Source organism: Egretta garzetta, unplaced genomic scaffold (genome assembly GCF_000687185.1).
Source record: "Egretta garzetta isolate BGI_Z169 unplaced genomic scaffold, ASM68718v1 scaffold219, whole genome shotgun sequence".
Classification (NCBI taxonomy): Eukaryota; Metazoa; Chordata; class Aves; order Pelecaniformes; family Ardeidae; genus Egretta; species Egretta garzetta.
This window is the reverse complement of record NW_009260671.1, coordinates 527,512-541,503: the sequence shown is the minus strand read 5'-3', so window position 1 is coordinate 541,503 and position 13,992 is coordinate 527,512. Positions and strand designations below refer to the sequence as shown.

The following is a 13,992-nucleotide window of genomic DNA, read 5'->3' as shown; positions in this document are numbered from 1 at the left end:
CTGGGTGAGCATCCCTGCTGTGAGGGTGGCTCTTGTACAGACTGAGGCTGTAGCCAAGCCATCTTCACTTGTGAGCTTGTCTAAATTCAGTCACTGTTGCTTAAAGCAGTCCTTCCTCTGGCAGAACTGAGTGGTAGGGACAGTGCTCTCCCTGCCAGCGCAGCCAGAGGGGATGATGTACCCAACTCGCATCACAAAAGGGTCAGGAGTGGCCCATGGCTTAGGGAACATGCGAGGCACTAGAGGTTTGATATCTGCCACACATACATGTTTGTTCTGGAGAGCCCTGATACTCCAAACTGCTTGGTCTTGAGGTAGCCTCCAGCCCTGTTCCTGTCCTGCTGTGGGGTCTTTCTGTCCCTATAGCTTGTGTTGCACGGGCAGGGCTCTGGCATACAATTTAGAAGCAAGTGGGAAAACACTGGGATGGGTGATACTGCCAGGGGAAGCTCAAAGGCTAAGAGTTGGTGCCCTGCAGCCACTCAGACATCAGAAGGGACGAGGTGGCAGCTGCTGGCTTTGTAGCTGGTGTGGGTTGTCGTGTGGGCGTTTGTTGCTGCAAAGCTTCAGGAGCAGGTGGGTCCGGTCTTGGTGCAATCTTGGGAGGGGAGCAAAGAGCGTTACCCTGCACTGTGTTCAGAAAGGATGTATCCTCTTGCCAGGGAGCAGCAAGGGGTGGACAGGGAGATGCGGAAGCAGGGAGATCTCACCGCATCTGGGTTCCTTTCTAGTTAAACCACTTCCCCGGTTCATTTCAAATTGGGAGAAAGGACCGTCTGTGGCGCAATCTGTTGAAGATGCAGGCTCGCTGTGGAAAGAAGGAGTTTAACTTCTTCCCCCAGTCCTTCATCCTGCCCCAGGACATCAAATTACTCAGGAAAGCGTGGGAGGAAGGAGCTAGCTGCCAGAAATGGATTGTGAAACCAGTAAGTGCAAAGCAAAGCTCAATCCTCTGTCCCATTGTAGCTGCAGGGAGATCTGATTCCTTCTTGTTTGTGTTTTGCAGCCAGCATCAGCAAGAGGCATTGGTATCCAGGTCATCCACAAATGGAGCCAGCTCCCCAAAAGGAGACCGCTGCTGGTACAGAGGTGGGTGAAGGAAAACAAAGTTGAACACACAGCCTGTGGGACCTCCTAGTGTCTAGTCTCTCTGGCCAGGTCTGGGCTGCTGCCACTATGTGGCAGAGCAGAAGCACCTGATTTGCATCCAGAAACTTCTTGACAGCTCTGTCAGCTGCAGCTGGGCTTACCAGAGTGCTGCTGTCTCTGTGTAGATTTTTGAGGTCTTGGGTACAAGCTGGCTCCACAGGCTTTCTGGAGCTTCTGTCTGGCAAGTGATCAACTTCAGCTCTGCTGTGATCCTGCTCCCGTTTGTGTTGTACTCTGGGATTTGGCATCTTTGGAGGCAAACAAACCTTATCCAGTGCCCACAAGAATAGTGGGAGGAGAAGTCCAAGGGAAGAGGTGGCAGTCATCAAAGATTTGTTCTTATCCAAGTTAGAATGGGTCAGCAAGAGGCTCTGTGTGTGGTGTTGGTCAAAAGTTTTCTTAAAATAACAGGATTTTCAGAATCTCCTTCCCCTCTTGCATAAAAATGGAATAGCTCTTGTTTTGAGGCTGCTTTCTGGGAAACTTCTTGTGAGGGCAGGAAAACTGCCTGGTGTTGGGCAGACAGGGAACTGCTGCATTGGCTTGTCTGTTCCCTCATCTGCTTCCCATGCAAAGTGATAAGCTTTCCTATGGAAAATCATTTTTCTATGGAAAATCATCATTGATGAAAAGTTCCAACTGTTTCTGCTCACTGAACCAAACCATCTGTGGCCTACTGCATGTCCTAGATGTTCCTGAATATTGTGATCAGTCTTGTGTGTGTGGAAAAGCTACGGTGCCTTGGAGCTGGGGAAAATATCTTCAAAATGGAACTGAGCAGAAGGGAATACTGCTCATCTGCTGCAGGATCTCCCAGTGCATGGGAGCGCTTTCTTCTCTCTCATTTTGACTGTGATCTGCTTAACTTGGAAATGCTGTGCAAAAGGGCTTCTGCACTGATCCCTGGTTTTGCCAAGCCTGCTGAGGTGGGGGCTAGAGGTGTTCCTGCACACAGAAATCATAACCCTCTCCCGGTGCTTGCTCCCCTCCACAGATATCTGCACAAACCCTACCTCATTGGTGGGAAGAAGTTTGACCTGAGGATCTACGTTTACGTCACTTGCTATGATCCCCTCAGGATCTACCTGTTCAAGGATGGATTGGTTCGCTTTGCTAGCTGCAAGTAGGTTGTGCAGGACGGTGGTGCTGGGGGGCTGCCTCAGCACTGAGGCACGTGCGGCTGTGGTACCTGCCTCAGCTGGGGCAGGAGGGAGTCATCCCATATACGGTGATGCTTAACGCTGTAGCTTGCTTGCTTAAGAAGCAGTCTGGGAACACATGGTCACTGCAGGTGACAGTGTTGAAAGGGAATGTGAGAATATCCTTCGTTTGTCCACCTTTCCCAAGGCAAGATCAGTTCAGTGTAAAGCAGTTCTCAAAATATGCTGTCTGTGCTTCATATTGCATAAGAGCTGGCATACCAGAAACAGATGTTTTTTCCAGTGTTGACTATGTTGCCTTGGGCTGCTGCAGTTCTGTCAGTGCTTTTGCTCACCAATGCTCTGGTCTTTTCTTAAGGACATGCTATCAGGGTGGGATTGCATCCCACTGCCCCAAGGCAGCCTGCTCTGTGTTTCATGCTTTGTCCCATCAGCTCTGGACCTGTGGGGACAGAGAGCTCCAGGCAGCCTGTGGAAGGGAGGCAGCAGGGCTGGTGGGTGGCTGAGAGTGGTCCAAGACAAGAACAGAGTTTCTGCCTGCCCCATGGGCCTGGGGGCAGCCGGTTCAAGCTCAGACTGCTTGTGCTCCTATTGCCTCCTCCAGGTACTCCTCCTCGATGAAGAGCCTCAGCAACAAGTTTGTACACTTGACCAACTACAGCGTGAACAAGAAGAATACGGAGTACAAGTCCAACTCGGATGAGACTGCTTGTCAGGGACACAAATGGTAGGTGCTGCTTTTAGGGCACAGGGCAGTTCTTTCTATTCCCTGTTAAGTTCCCCCTTTTTTCAGTATTCTAACCCCAAACTTGAAGGTACTTCCTGTATTGTCTGCTCCCGCTTGGGGAAACTGGAGGAGCAGAGTGATTTTAGCATGGGTTAGTATCAGTGGAATCTGGACAATCTCCCTGGCTTGTGACTCATCCTGTCCACTACTGCTTGGGCTGTGGTTGCCGTTCATCCTGCCTGAGTCTGTGCCATTCCCTGCTTCCAATGCTACTCTCATCTGTGGTCATTCATCCCCTTGCCCCACTGCGGGGCTGATGGGATGTGGTTAAAGCAGAATCTGATTTTCTGCTGTAGAACTTAAATGGGTAATTGTGATGCTTAAATTGGCTAGATGGGAGCTTCTGCCCATCTCACTCTTGACTTCCCTGTGGAGGCCCCAGGCCTGATTCCACAGCGGTGTTTGAACTCTTTTAAAAATAGTGCAGGATAGAGTTCTCAATTCATGGGCCCGGGCAGGGCTACTTCACTTGAAAGGGAGCTGTAGAAGGTGGTTTGCTGTGATAGGATTGCTTTCTCAGACCTGGACTTGCTGCACAGTGGTCTGTTCCTTCATTGGGACTTTGAGAAGGGTCTGCTGTCCCCCAGCAGTTGAAATCCCATGGGGGTGGGATTGCGTGGGTTTTCAGTACTGCCATACAAGTCAAAGCTGGCTGCTCCCACGTTAAAGATGAGAGTGGCTGTAATCTACTCCATCTCGTATGCAGGAAGTGTGACCTTTGAATTCCTGGCCATTAGCCACACAGTCTCACTTGAGCAACATCTGAGCATCCTTGGCTCAGCGTCAGAGGAGCTTGCAGCACTTGGTGTGGTGTGGGAAACTCCTATAAAAGCAGAGACACTCCCCCCTACCATCTTGTTCTCCACATTTTTCAGAAATGTCTTTCCACCCCCGAAGCCTCAGTGAAATGGCTCTAGCTAAAAGATTTACTGGGGTCTTGCTGGACTCCTGCTGAGCTGATTTGCAGTGCTGCGGGGGGACGACCGCACGAAGGGGAGGTTTGCTGAGGACACAGAGGAGCTGATTTGCAGTGCTGCGGGGGAAGGCCTGCAGGAAGGGGAGGTTTGCTGAGGACACAGAGGGGGAGGGAAGAGAAGATCTGGGCCTGACATATCTTGCTCATGTGCTAATTTGGGACCTATTACTCCAGTGCTGGGACAAGTGTATGACAGATACATGCTCCTAGTAGCTTGGGCCTAAAAAACCAGGGGCTAGGCTGGAGAGGGCAACAAGTGGGAGCTGAGGGGTCTGAGGATGGCAGAAGGATGGCTGTGCCAGAGAAGAGCTTTGTCCAGGCTCCCGTCTGCTGCTTTCACTCCCCTAGCAGGGCTGGGCTACAGAGCTACCTCCTTTTTTTCTCTCTCCCAGGGCACTCAAAGCTCTCTGGAGTTACCTGACCCAGAAGGGAGTTAATAGCGAGGCCATCTGGGAGAAGATTAAGGACATCGTTATCAAAACCATTATTGCGTGAGTCCTGGCACCCCTTGTTCTGTGCCTGGCTGTGGGGTGTACCCTGGACCCTCTGACTCTCCAGGTCTCTCTCAGCCTGGTCCTTTTGCTCTTAACCTAAATGCTACCACTGCTGTTGGCTTCAGTATTTCTGGATCCTTCCTTTCATCCCATTACTTATGCTCATGCTGCGGTAGCTGCAGTGGGTAAATAGACCTTACATTTCCCGTGCCTGCCTGCAGTGCAGGAAGGGAGGCCAGGAGGGTGCAGTGTACCTGACACTCTGTCCAGCTTGCCACCCACTCCCCTGCTTGGCCAGAGTGCCTGAGAAGAAAGGTCCTCTGGTGCAGGATGGATTTTGTGTTCAGAGGTGCATCCTGCCTGACAGGGCAGGGATGCTCAGGGTGCAATGCTGGATCCGTACACAGTGCAGTAACAGCTTACAGGCCTGCGTTGATCTCTCAGCCCACTCGCTCCCGCACCATGTGGCTGCATATCCTCTCAGAACCAGCAGCGTGTGCTGTGAACAGCCAGAGCTCTGCTGACTGACTGTTGGAAACAAGTGGTTTTTCCTTTGCTTGCAGATCTGAGCCCTATGTGAACAGCCTGGTGAAGATGTATGTGCGGCGGCCGTATTGTTGCCATGAGCTGTTTGGGTTTGATATCATGCTGGACGAAAACCTCAAGCCCTGGATCTTAGAGGTCAACATTTCCCCAAGGTAAAGCAGGTTCTGAGCCACAGCAGAGTGGATAACGGCCTTTCTTCTACCACAAAGTGAATTTGTCTTGTGATGTCCTCTGCGCTCTGTGCAGAGAGACTGTGGGCTTTGAAGCCTCCCTCTCCAGATTGCAGGAATCAAAGTTCTCCCTGTCTGCAAAAGCAACATCCATCCGCAGCTCAGAAAGCTTTGCTGGGCATGCTCTAGCTAGAGCCAGGGAAGAGTACATTAAAAAAGGAAGGCCAAGGAGGGATGTGTCATGTAAGGAACGGTTGACAGCACAGATTTCTTCTTTGTGTGGGCAGAAGTGATCAGCGGCTCCACTGCCTTGTGCACTGTTCCTTGCTTGCTGACAGCAACGGCTGTGCAGGCAGGGCTGGGAGCTGCGGTGTATCTGAGCACGGCCTCTCTGGTCTGCGAGAGTGGATGGGCATGAGCTGGACACAGAGCTGTGATCTCAGATGGGGCTCTGGGGATGGATTTGCAAGTTTTCAGCAAATCTGGGAAGAGGTGGTGAAATGAACCATTTCTGGTGGGGAGCCCCCATTCAAAGAGCTGTTGTCAGGATTGTTCTCTTGATGTCTCAGGGATGTTTGTGATGAGGCAAGGGGCAGGCTTTGTTCCGTATCCTAGTCGGTATTAACCCAGGGAGTGATCTCAGGGCCTTGGGGCTTGCAACCTCCATTCTAGCACTCAGACTGCTGTGACGCTTCCTCCCCGCAGCCTCCACTCCAACTCCCCGCTGGACGTGAGCATCAAGGGCCAGATGATCCGGGACCTCCTCAACCTTGCCGGCTTCGTTCTGCCCAGCACGGACAGTGTGACCTCAGGGCCACAAACAAGAAGTGGCTCTACATGCAGGTCAGGCCCCTTCTCTGTCAGAGAGGCAGGCTTTTCTCTTGGGGGATTTCATCTGGGGGCTGCTTGCAGCCCAGCAAAGGCTGGTTTCTATGCTGTTGAGAGCCCGTGCTTGTTGGTCCTTCAGCTATGGGTCTGAGGGACTTGCATCATCGCAGGAACCAGATACCCAGGCAGTCTCTTCAAGGCAGAAGGATTTATGTCCTCTCTGCAGGTCCATAGTTGGAAGTGAGGCCAGTGTAATTTGTGCTTGCTCTGCAGTTAGTTGAGTTGTGCTCTCTCCTACTTCCCCCTGCCAGAACTAATGCGATGCTGAGCCACGCTGCCTCTCCATTTGCTTTGGAGGGCTGGCTGGCTGTGTTGGGGCTGGATCCACTTACCCTCTGCCCCAGGGCTGACGTGCTGCTGCCTTGAGCAAGAGGAGCACCTGTTATTTTCCAAAGGCTGGAGCGATCTGTTCCTTAGGCAGGACTGCAGGTGTCAGAGGCTATAGACCTATGGGTAGGGGTGTGCACAGTCTTACCTTGCAGCTAACATGACTGTTTCTTGCATAAGGCTAATTCCTGGACATGTGTCCACTCAGGCCCCTGCTCCTTCTGTGTTTCACCGCAGCTTGGGCTTATACTGGTTTCAAACCTGACCGTGGTAGGGAAACCAGACCTGTTCCCTGCAGCAGAGTGGCTGCTGGCTGTATGTCACCAAAGGAGCAGCTTGCTGGGATGAGCACCAGCACGCAGTGATGTATGGGCACACCAAAAGGTGGGACTTTTGCCCTCTGCCTGCCCTATGCCTTCAGCGAAGGGAGAAGCTTGGAGTGCGGGCCCGTTCCAGCCAGGGAGCTCTCGCCAGCTCATCTGCGGCGCTTTGATCACACGCTCGGTTATGGCTTGCAACGGAGGTGCTGAAGGGCAGGTGTCCTCCGAGGGACCTGCAGGGGATTAAGCAGATCCTTAACATGGTTTGGATGGTGCATTACCAGAGTTCCTGCATCCAGGGGCAAGCTTGCTTAACCATATCTCCTGCCCTGGGAAGGATATGAAGGGGGTTTTTTTTATGCAATTGGGCATAATTCCAGTAGATCCGTATGTTCCCCAAGCAGCATGCAGCACAGCCTGTAGGCTCTGCTCTCCCTATTTGGATCCGCACACAACTAATTATTTTTGCAGCAGGAGAACAAATTAGCTGTGTTGATATAAGTGTTAAAAGGTGTTGGACAAGTATCTCCCAGACTCTGGCATCCCCAAATGGTTCAGTGGGGTGTTTGGAATAGTTTAGATGGTTGCTGGTCAGATCATACAAAAGGCCAGGATTTCCCGTGGCATGTGGAGCTGGAGCTGAATTTGAGTCTTGAGAGTTCTTGGATGTTGCAGGACGAAGTTTTTGATCTAACTTCTCTCCTTTCTCCTTGCACAGTATCCATACCGAGCACTCGTACCCCCAGCCTGGTTGTTACTGTTAGGAAACTGCCTTCCAAGCAGGCTGTAAATGTGAGATCACACCAGGCTTCAGGTGCTGTGAATTGGGTCACAGTGTGTCTTTGGCTCTCTTGCATCCTCTGTGGGTGTGAGGTGATGGTTCACCTTTTGGATAAAGGAATGCTGAAATGCCTTAGCGAAGAGCTGGCAGAGCCCTCCCTGTTTCCCTGCCCACATCCTGCCTGGGTCCTGTGCTGATGCACAAGGCTGTGGGTGCCTCACTGATCTCAGAATTAGTGAAATCCTTGGAGAAAGTGTTCTCTCCTCCACAGCATCTTCCTGAGGGTGTCACTGCTCTCGCGGAAGTTGCTGGGAGCAGCTCTGCTGTGACAGGACTCTGTCTTCTCTGCTTAAATACTCTGCTGCCTCTTCTTGTGTCTGCAGTCTGGGCAGTGCTTTGAAGGAGAAGCGCAAGCCAGCATCTGAGCATTTCATAGCAGAGAAGATGAAGAAGGCCTATTACTTGACGCAGAAGATACCTGACCAGGTATGACACAATCTCTTCTGATACTTGCGCCATCTTGACAAGCCATTGTCCCAAACAGTCCCACATGTCTGTCCCTTGCCCCTCGTCGGATTGTGTCCCTCTGTGGGGACAGCCAGATGATGGGGAGCACTTGGGCTCCAGTGGGTTACAAAACAGCTGGTCAAAAATAAATTTGGTTTGCTTAAGCCACTGCTGCGCTGGCTCATCTTTAGATTAAAATAGGCACGTGCTGAGGGGCACGTTAGGTGCAGGTTAGCAGGGACACTTGCTTGTGTGCCACCTGGCAGTGTCTGTAAGAGAGGTTGGGCTACAGAGTTGGGGGTCTCCTCAGCTCTGTGCAGCATTGATGTCACCACTGAGCCTAGATTTCTTCATTTCCCATGTGGTCTGTGTCCTAAAGATCTCAGACACATGGAGGCCTCTGCCTGAGAGGGTTTGAGGAGTGGGGTGGTGGGAAGGGGGACCGACAAAATGTAGTTCAGCTCTCCCTGACCCTGGGTTGCTCTTGTCTGCAGGATTTTTATTCTTCTGTCTTGGACATCCTGACCCCAGATGATGTTCGCATCCTAGTGGAGACAGAGGACGAGTATTCCCGGCGTGGGCAGTTCGAACGGGTGTTCCCAACCCACATCTCCATGCGGTACCTGCGCTTCTTTGAGCAGCCTCGTTACTTCAACATCCTGGTGACTCAGTGGGAGCTCAAATACTACTTGAATAAACACAAAGGTAACTGCTGTTCAAGAGCCTGGCACGGTCACCTGAGTCAGGCAGGCTGCCTGCCGGCGGTCATGGGAGACTTCTGAGCTATGCATGTTGAGGGGGTGCTGCCTGCCTGTATGCTAGGCACAGGAAATGTGTTACCTTCCCAGACTACTTCAAATATCACAAAAAGCTTATTCTGAGTTGATCAGAGATGCTGACTGCTCTGGTAAATGTAGCACCAGAACTTCTAGGTGCTGTGGGGCTGAAGCAGGCTGGGATTCTGCCTTCAGGCTGTAGCTCTGGCCGCTTACTGCGTTCCTCTGCCCTCTTTTGAGGGAGAAACAGCTGGAGTCACTGGGCTTTGCTCCTTACAGGCGATCTGTGAAGCAAAGGAAAAATTGGGCCTATTCCCTGGTCTCCTGCTGCTTTCTAATTGATGAAAAACTGTCAGCGTGCACACAGAGGAATTTTTGCTAAACACTAGAAATCTAGCTATCTTTTCCATCTTTCCAGGACACAACTCTGTTTTTTAATAAAAAACATCCTTTAATGAGGCACAGCTGGGCTAGACCAATTCCTTCTCACCCAGGGTGCTCTCTGTCAGGGTAGCAGTAGAGGCTATTTAGGAGAGAGAACCAGTGAGCTCTAGTGTGAGGCATTAGAGAACATAAAAAGAAAGAGGCTGTGGCTCATGGCTCTCCATCCAGCATCTGATCCAGCTGGAAAGGCTTCTGCAGGAGCCAGCCCTCTACTGAGGCGACCGTATGTGTGCTCCTAGCCTGGCTGTCATGCAGAGAAAAAAAAAAATGCTTTTGTCATTTTTCACTGGTGTTAAAGCAAATATTAAAGGGGTTGGTAACTGTCTTTCACAGGGAGACAGTAACCTCTTAGCCCTCTCCAGCTGTGCTGTCAGCATGTGTCATCCTTTGCCTCGCTAATACCTTTGCTGGATGCTCTCCTGTCAGCTGGAAGAAAGGTCCTGTCATCATCCGCACTGAAGTGCTGCCCTGAGCTTTGCTGCTCAGGCCGGGGTCCTGGTTCAGTGCTCCAGCTTCCCAAAGCAGCCCAGCAAGAAGATTTGCTCTACCCCCTTGTTGCCCTTCACCTCTGAGCAAAACCCAACCTCCCCCAGCCCCTTCCCATTGACGTATGTTCCATGCAGCCCTCCTCTCTCGCCAGACAGCATGGTGCAAAGCCTGGGCTGGTGCACAAAGCTGGGGCAGGGCTGCCCAGCTGCCCTGCTCCCCTCGGCCCCCAACACGTGGGATTTTTTTTTTTTTTTTTCAAGGTCCTGGGGCTCACTGAAAGGTCACTGAGGAGAATCTTTGGGCAGCAAGGATTCCTCCTATAGCCAGGACTGGTATCGTATAGCAAATCACAGTAACCCCAGCTGGACAGCATCAAGTTCCTGACCATTGCTCTGCTGATTCTTAAATCTCAAGGCACCTTAGCTTGTGCTGTGGCTCTAAGATTCTTAAAAAAGAAAATGGGAAGGGACCAGTCCTGGATTTCCCAAAATCTCTGGGTTAGTAGAGAGCAGGGAGCTTGGCTGTAGTGGGGACAGCTAGCAGGAGGCAGGAGGAAGCCTTGGAGAAAGTGGAGCTGGACACATGGCTCTGCTTCAAGGTGACCTCCCTGTGCTCTGGAGCAGCACATCTTGTGTATGTCTGAAGGAATGGTCCCTTCCAGTCACACCGCCGGTGAGCTTGGTCCATGCTAGCCTCGCCCTCTGCCAGGGATGGAGACCAGGTCTCAACCCACATCGAGCTCCGGATGGATCCACCCAGGGAGGAGATGATGCGCTGGGATGCTGCAGCTGATCGGTCCTGTGGAAGGAGGAGGTTGCCTGAGCTGCCCTCCTCTGGGAAAGGGGATGGTGACAGCAAAGCTGCTCTACATTTGCACTGTAGGAACTTTCACAGGTGCAGCCCAAATCAGGTGCTGCTGTTGGCAGGCACCGGGCTCAGGGGAACAGCCAGTCTGGTCTAATTCGGCAAATCCTGCGTTGTCCCAGTTTCCCTGCTTCGCTGCATGGTGTGTCTGGCTCCCTGGGAGGAAAGCAGCCGCTGCGGCAGCCCACATGCTGGCACTCACTGTTGTTTGCTCGTACAAAGGGTGAACGCCCTCGGTTTACCCCGTGTTTGCTGGGGCTCAGGCAAGTGTTCAAGCAGTTCTTGCGCAGCACAGGCTATCCGGTCAGCTCACTCTGTGCTGCATATTTGTGTGCTCCGAGCTGGGAAGGCTTAGCTCTCTGCAAACTTGGTTGTTCATTCTCGCTTCTTGTCTTTTCTGTCACTTCCCAGGTCTGGAGCTACTGAAGAACTGGTGTGTCAAAGGGTACCACACCGGGGCAGGGACAGATTTGGGCCAGATGGTGCGTATGGCTGGGGTAAGCTAGGGAGAGGAAGTTGTTTGCTTTGGCAGAGTTGGGCAGAGAGCCTGCTTGTTCTGCTTCCTGTAGCTCCTGCCCTACCTGTTTGCCCTCTTCTTCCCTCTCTGCCAAGGCCTCCAGGAGTCCTGAAAAAGTCCATGCTTCTCTATTTCCCACCAACACAAAGTCCACACAGTATATGTGAACGTCCTTGGGTGTGCTGGGTGCAGCCCTACATATTTGGCACCTGGCCTGCCCTTTATTCCCCCCTCTGAGGGAGCCATCTCTGTCTGTCACTCCTGTGCCTTACAGCAGGCCGATCCAGTGAAAGAAATCCACTCTTTTGACCTCAAGATGCTCTGCTCCCACTTACAGCAGAGGGATTCATTAAGCAGAGAGCAAAGACTGCTCTGTTTGCTATTCTGGGAACAGTCTGGTGGCAGTGACGATACACAGCAGTGTGAGGCAGTTCAAGCTGAAGCATGCTAGGGCAGCCTACAGCAGAGCCCAGCAGGCTTGAGAGATTTTTGCCACGACTTAAATAGCTGTTTGGTTGTCTTTCCTTCTTGCAGTGGTCGTTGCCAAAGTCTTTCTTCCTTCAGAAGAGCAGCGTTCAGTCAAATGGCTTCAGCAAACTGGAACTGGGCAGACAGGGGTGAGTTTTCACTGGCCGTGACGTGCATGATGTTCACAGCATGGCTTTAGCACTGGCGTCCTGAGAGAGAACTGGCAGCAGGGAAAGCGGCTTTGTTTACAGGGAGAGGAGCAGGTTGGCTTGCAGGCTCTGAAGCCAGCCTCCACTCTCCGGAGAGCCAACTGGTGGGGCTGGCATGATGTCTGTGCGGCTGGGCATGTCTCCTTGGCACTGTACGCCCAGCTTGGGTGGGAGTGAGGCCCAGAACAGCCGGACTGGGTGATGTCTGGCGTTGTCGTGGTTGGGACACACTGACAAGATGTTCCCCACAGGGACCCGCGCCATTTCTGTGGGCTCTGGATGTGGCCAGTGGTGAGCAGAGGCTCTCAGCCTCAGCGTGGGCTGGGGGAGCAGCAAGGCCTCCAGGGCTGCTGCACTCTGACTGCTTCCGTGAGCAAAGCTGGGCTGCAGGATGGGTGCTGCCAGCCCCAACAGCCTCCTGCAGAGTAGTGGAGAATTGGGGTTCACCTGGGTGAGCCAAAGTGGAGGGCAGGCACGCCCCTGGTCTCTGGTGTTAAGGGCAACCCTGCTCCTGTGCCCAAGCCAGGATGAAGTTGAGTTTGCGTGCAGCCAGGGAGATCAAGCTGTGACCCTAAAGTCTCATCGCTGTCTTGGATGTCTGTTGGGGTGACTGGTGCTGCCCAGGGTGGGGGATGGAGTAGGCAAGCCTGGCAGCCTCGTCTCTGAGCCTGTGTGTGATGATACCACAGGTGAATGTGGCGCTGTGGCCCTTCTGATCCCTTCTCACTGTCCCTAAGCAGCACTGGGTCTCCTTTCTCCTGCAGCGCACGCCTCCCTTCAGCCGGTGAAGACCTGACAAGTCGCCTGGAGCCCAGCCCTGCTCAGAGCTTACCTCTCAGCAAGTGCGCTGGTGGAGCCGACCAGAAACCTGCTGGCTGCCTCTCGGACACCGCCCTGGTGATGTGACCAAGCAGCTGCTGTCCCTCCCCGGGGACACCTCAACCTACCTCAAAGGAAGAGACAGGAGCTGGCTCTGGAGAGCAAGGACTCTGGGAGCCCCCTGTGCTGCACGTGTGCCTGTGGGGCTGTTTTTAAAGAGGGATGTTTTACTGGGCAAATGGGGGAGCTGTGTGACTCCCATTTTTAAAACAAATGGCAAAGCCTGAGGAAGTTGAGTTTGCCTGGCCTTTGTCCTAGGCCTGACGTGGTGGTGGTGGTTTCTTTGCTGTGGGGGAGCGGGCTGAGCTTGGAGTTAGCCTGGCCTTCCCCTCCCCAGCCAGCCTGGGCAAAGCCCTTGCTTGCCTGTGTCTCCGTGTGCTTGTCCTGAGCCCCTGGGAGCCGCGTCTGCTCCTGCACCCTGTCCCGTAGCAGGGCTCCAGACTTTCAACCAACCCTTTCCATCCTTTCTGGATGCCTGTGCCAATGTCCTGCCCTCCCCTGCCATCGGGGCCTGGGGGAAGCCTCGGGCTTGCACCTCGCTGCTCGAGAGAGACCATGGGTACCCGCGTGGCTCTGGTTTGTCGGGGGGACAGTAGGGCTGCCAGGGAGGGAGCATCTTCTCCAGGCTGTCGGGTCTCCTGGGGGGCCCTGCAGTGTGCGTGCGGGGACTGCAGGCTGGTGCTCTTCTCCTGGGCTCTGCTCTCTATTTTCCCTTTGTTTCTCAAGGATTTCTATAAAAGTTTCAACACTCAGCTGCTCTCCTGGCCTCTGTCTGCCTCTGTTTCTCTGACCCCTTCAGGTCCATGGGGTGGAATCCCATGGAAGTGTAGGGTTTGTGCCGCCTCCCTGCCATTCCTCTGTCCTTCCCGCAGCTGGGGATTGTTCCTGCTGTCCCCTGCGTGGGGGAGTGGCTTCCAGCGCAGGTGCTGGGGGTCTCTCCTGCAGGTGGTTAACCAAGGGGGACAGAGCAGCCCAGCTCCACAACAAGGGAAGGAAGGGTTGGGTCCCCTGAGCTGCCCCTTGCCCATTTCGGGTTATGTCCCCTGAGCCCGGCAGGGGAATGATGCTGGGCACTTGGGCGGGTTGCTCGGAGCGGGGTTGCTCTGGGTCGTGCCGAAAGCCCTTCCCTCCCCGCAGCCCCCCGCTGCCCGCAGCCGGGCCCTGTTTCCCCGGTCTCCCTGGTGACAATCTCATCGCTCCTCGGCTTCCCTCCAGCACCTGAAAATAGCCGCCGAAAGCGG

The 13,992-nt window shown here is 53.4% G+C and overlaps 1 protein-coding gene across 2 annotated transcripts in view; it reads left to right on the top strand.

Annotated features, from left to right (window-relative positions):
- TTLL4 (tubulin tyrosine ligase like 4) overlaps window positions 1–13,408 on the top strand; it is a 25,970-nt gene extending 12,562 nt beyond the window's left edge. For both annotated transcript variants that reach the window (XM_009645685.2, XM_035901106.1), the window contains exons 8-19: window positions 732–926; window positions 1,007–1,089; window positions 2,144–2,272; window positions 2,914–3,036; window positions 4,465–4,563; window positions 5,130–5,264; window positions 5,988–6,125; window positions 7,982–8,084; window positions 8,600–8,810; window positions 11,090–11,160; window positions 11,730–11,812; window positions 12,637–13,408. In XM_009645685.2, coding sequence (XP_009643980.2) covers window positions 732–926; window positions 1,007–1,089; window positions 2,144–2,272; window positions 2,914–3,036; window positions 4,465–4,563; window positions 5,130–5,264; window positions 5,988–6,125; window positions 7,982–8,084; window positions 8,600–8,810; window positions 11,090–11,160; window positions 11,730–11,812; window positions 12,637–12,778 — 1,512 coding nt within the window. In that variant the 3' untranslated portion in view covers window positions 12,779–13,408. The remainder of the gene's footprint in view (window positions 1–731; window positions 927–1,006; window positions 1,090–2,143; window positions 2,273–2,913; window positions 3,037–4,464; window positions 4,564–5,129; window positions 5,265–5,987; window positions 6,126–7,981; window positions 8,085–8,599; window positions 8,811–11,089; window positions 11,161–11,729; window positions 11,813–12,636) is intronic.
- The last annotated feature ends 584 nt before the right edge of the window (window positions 13,409–13,992 follow it).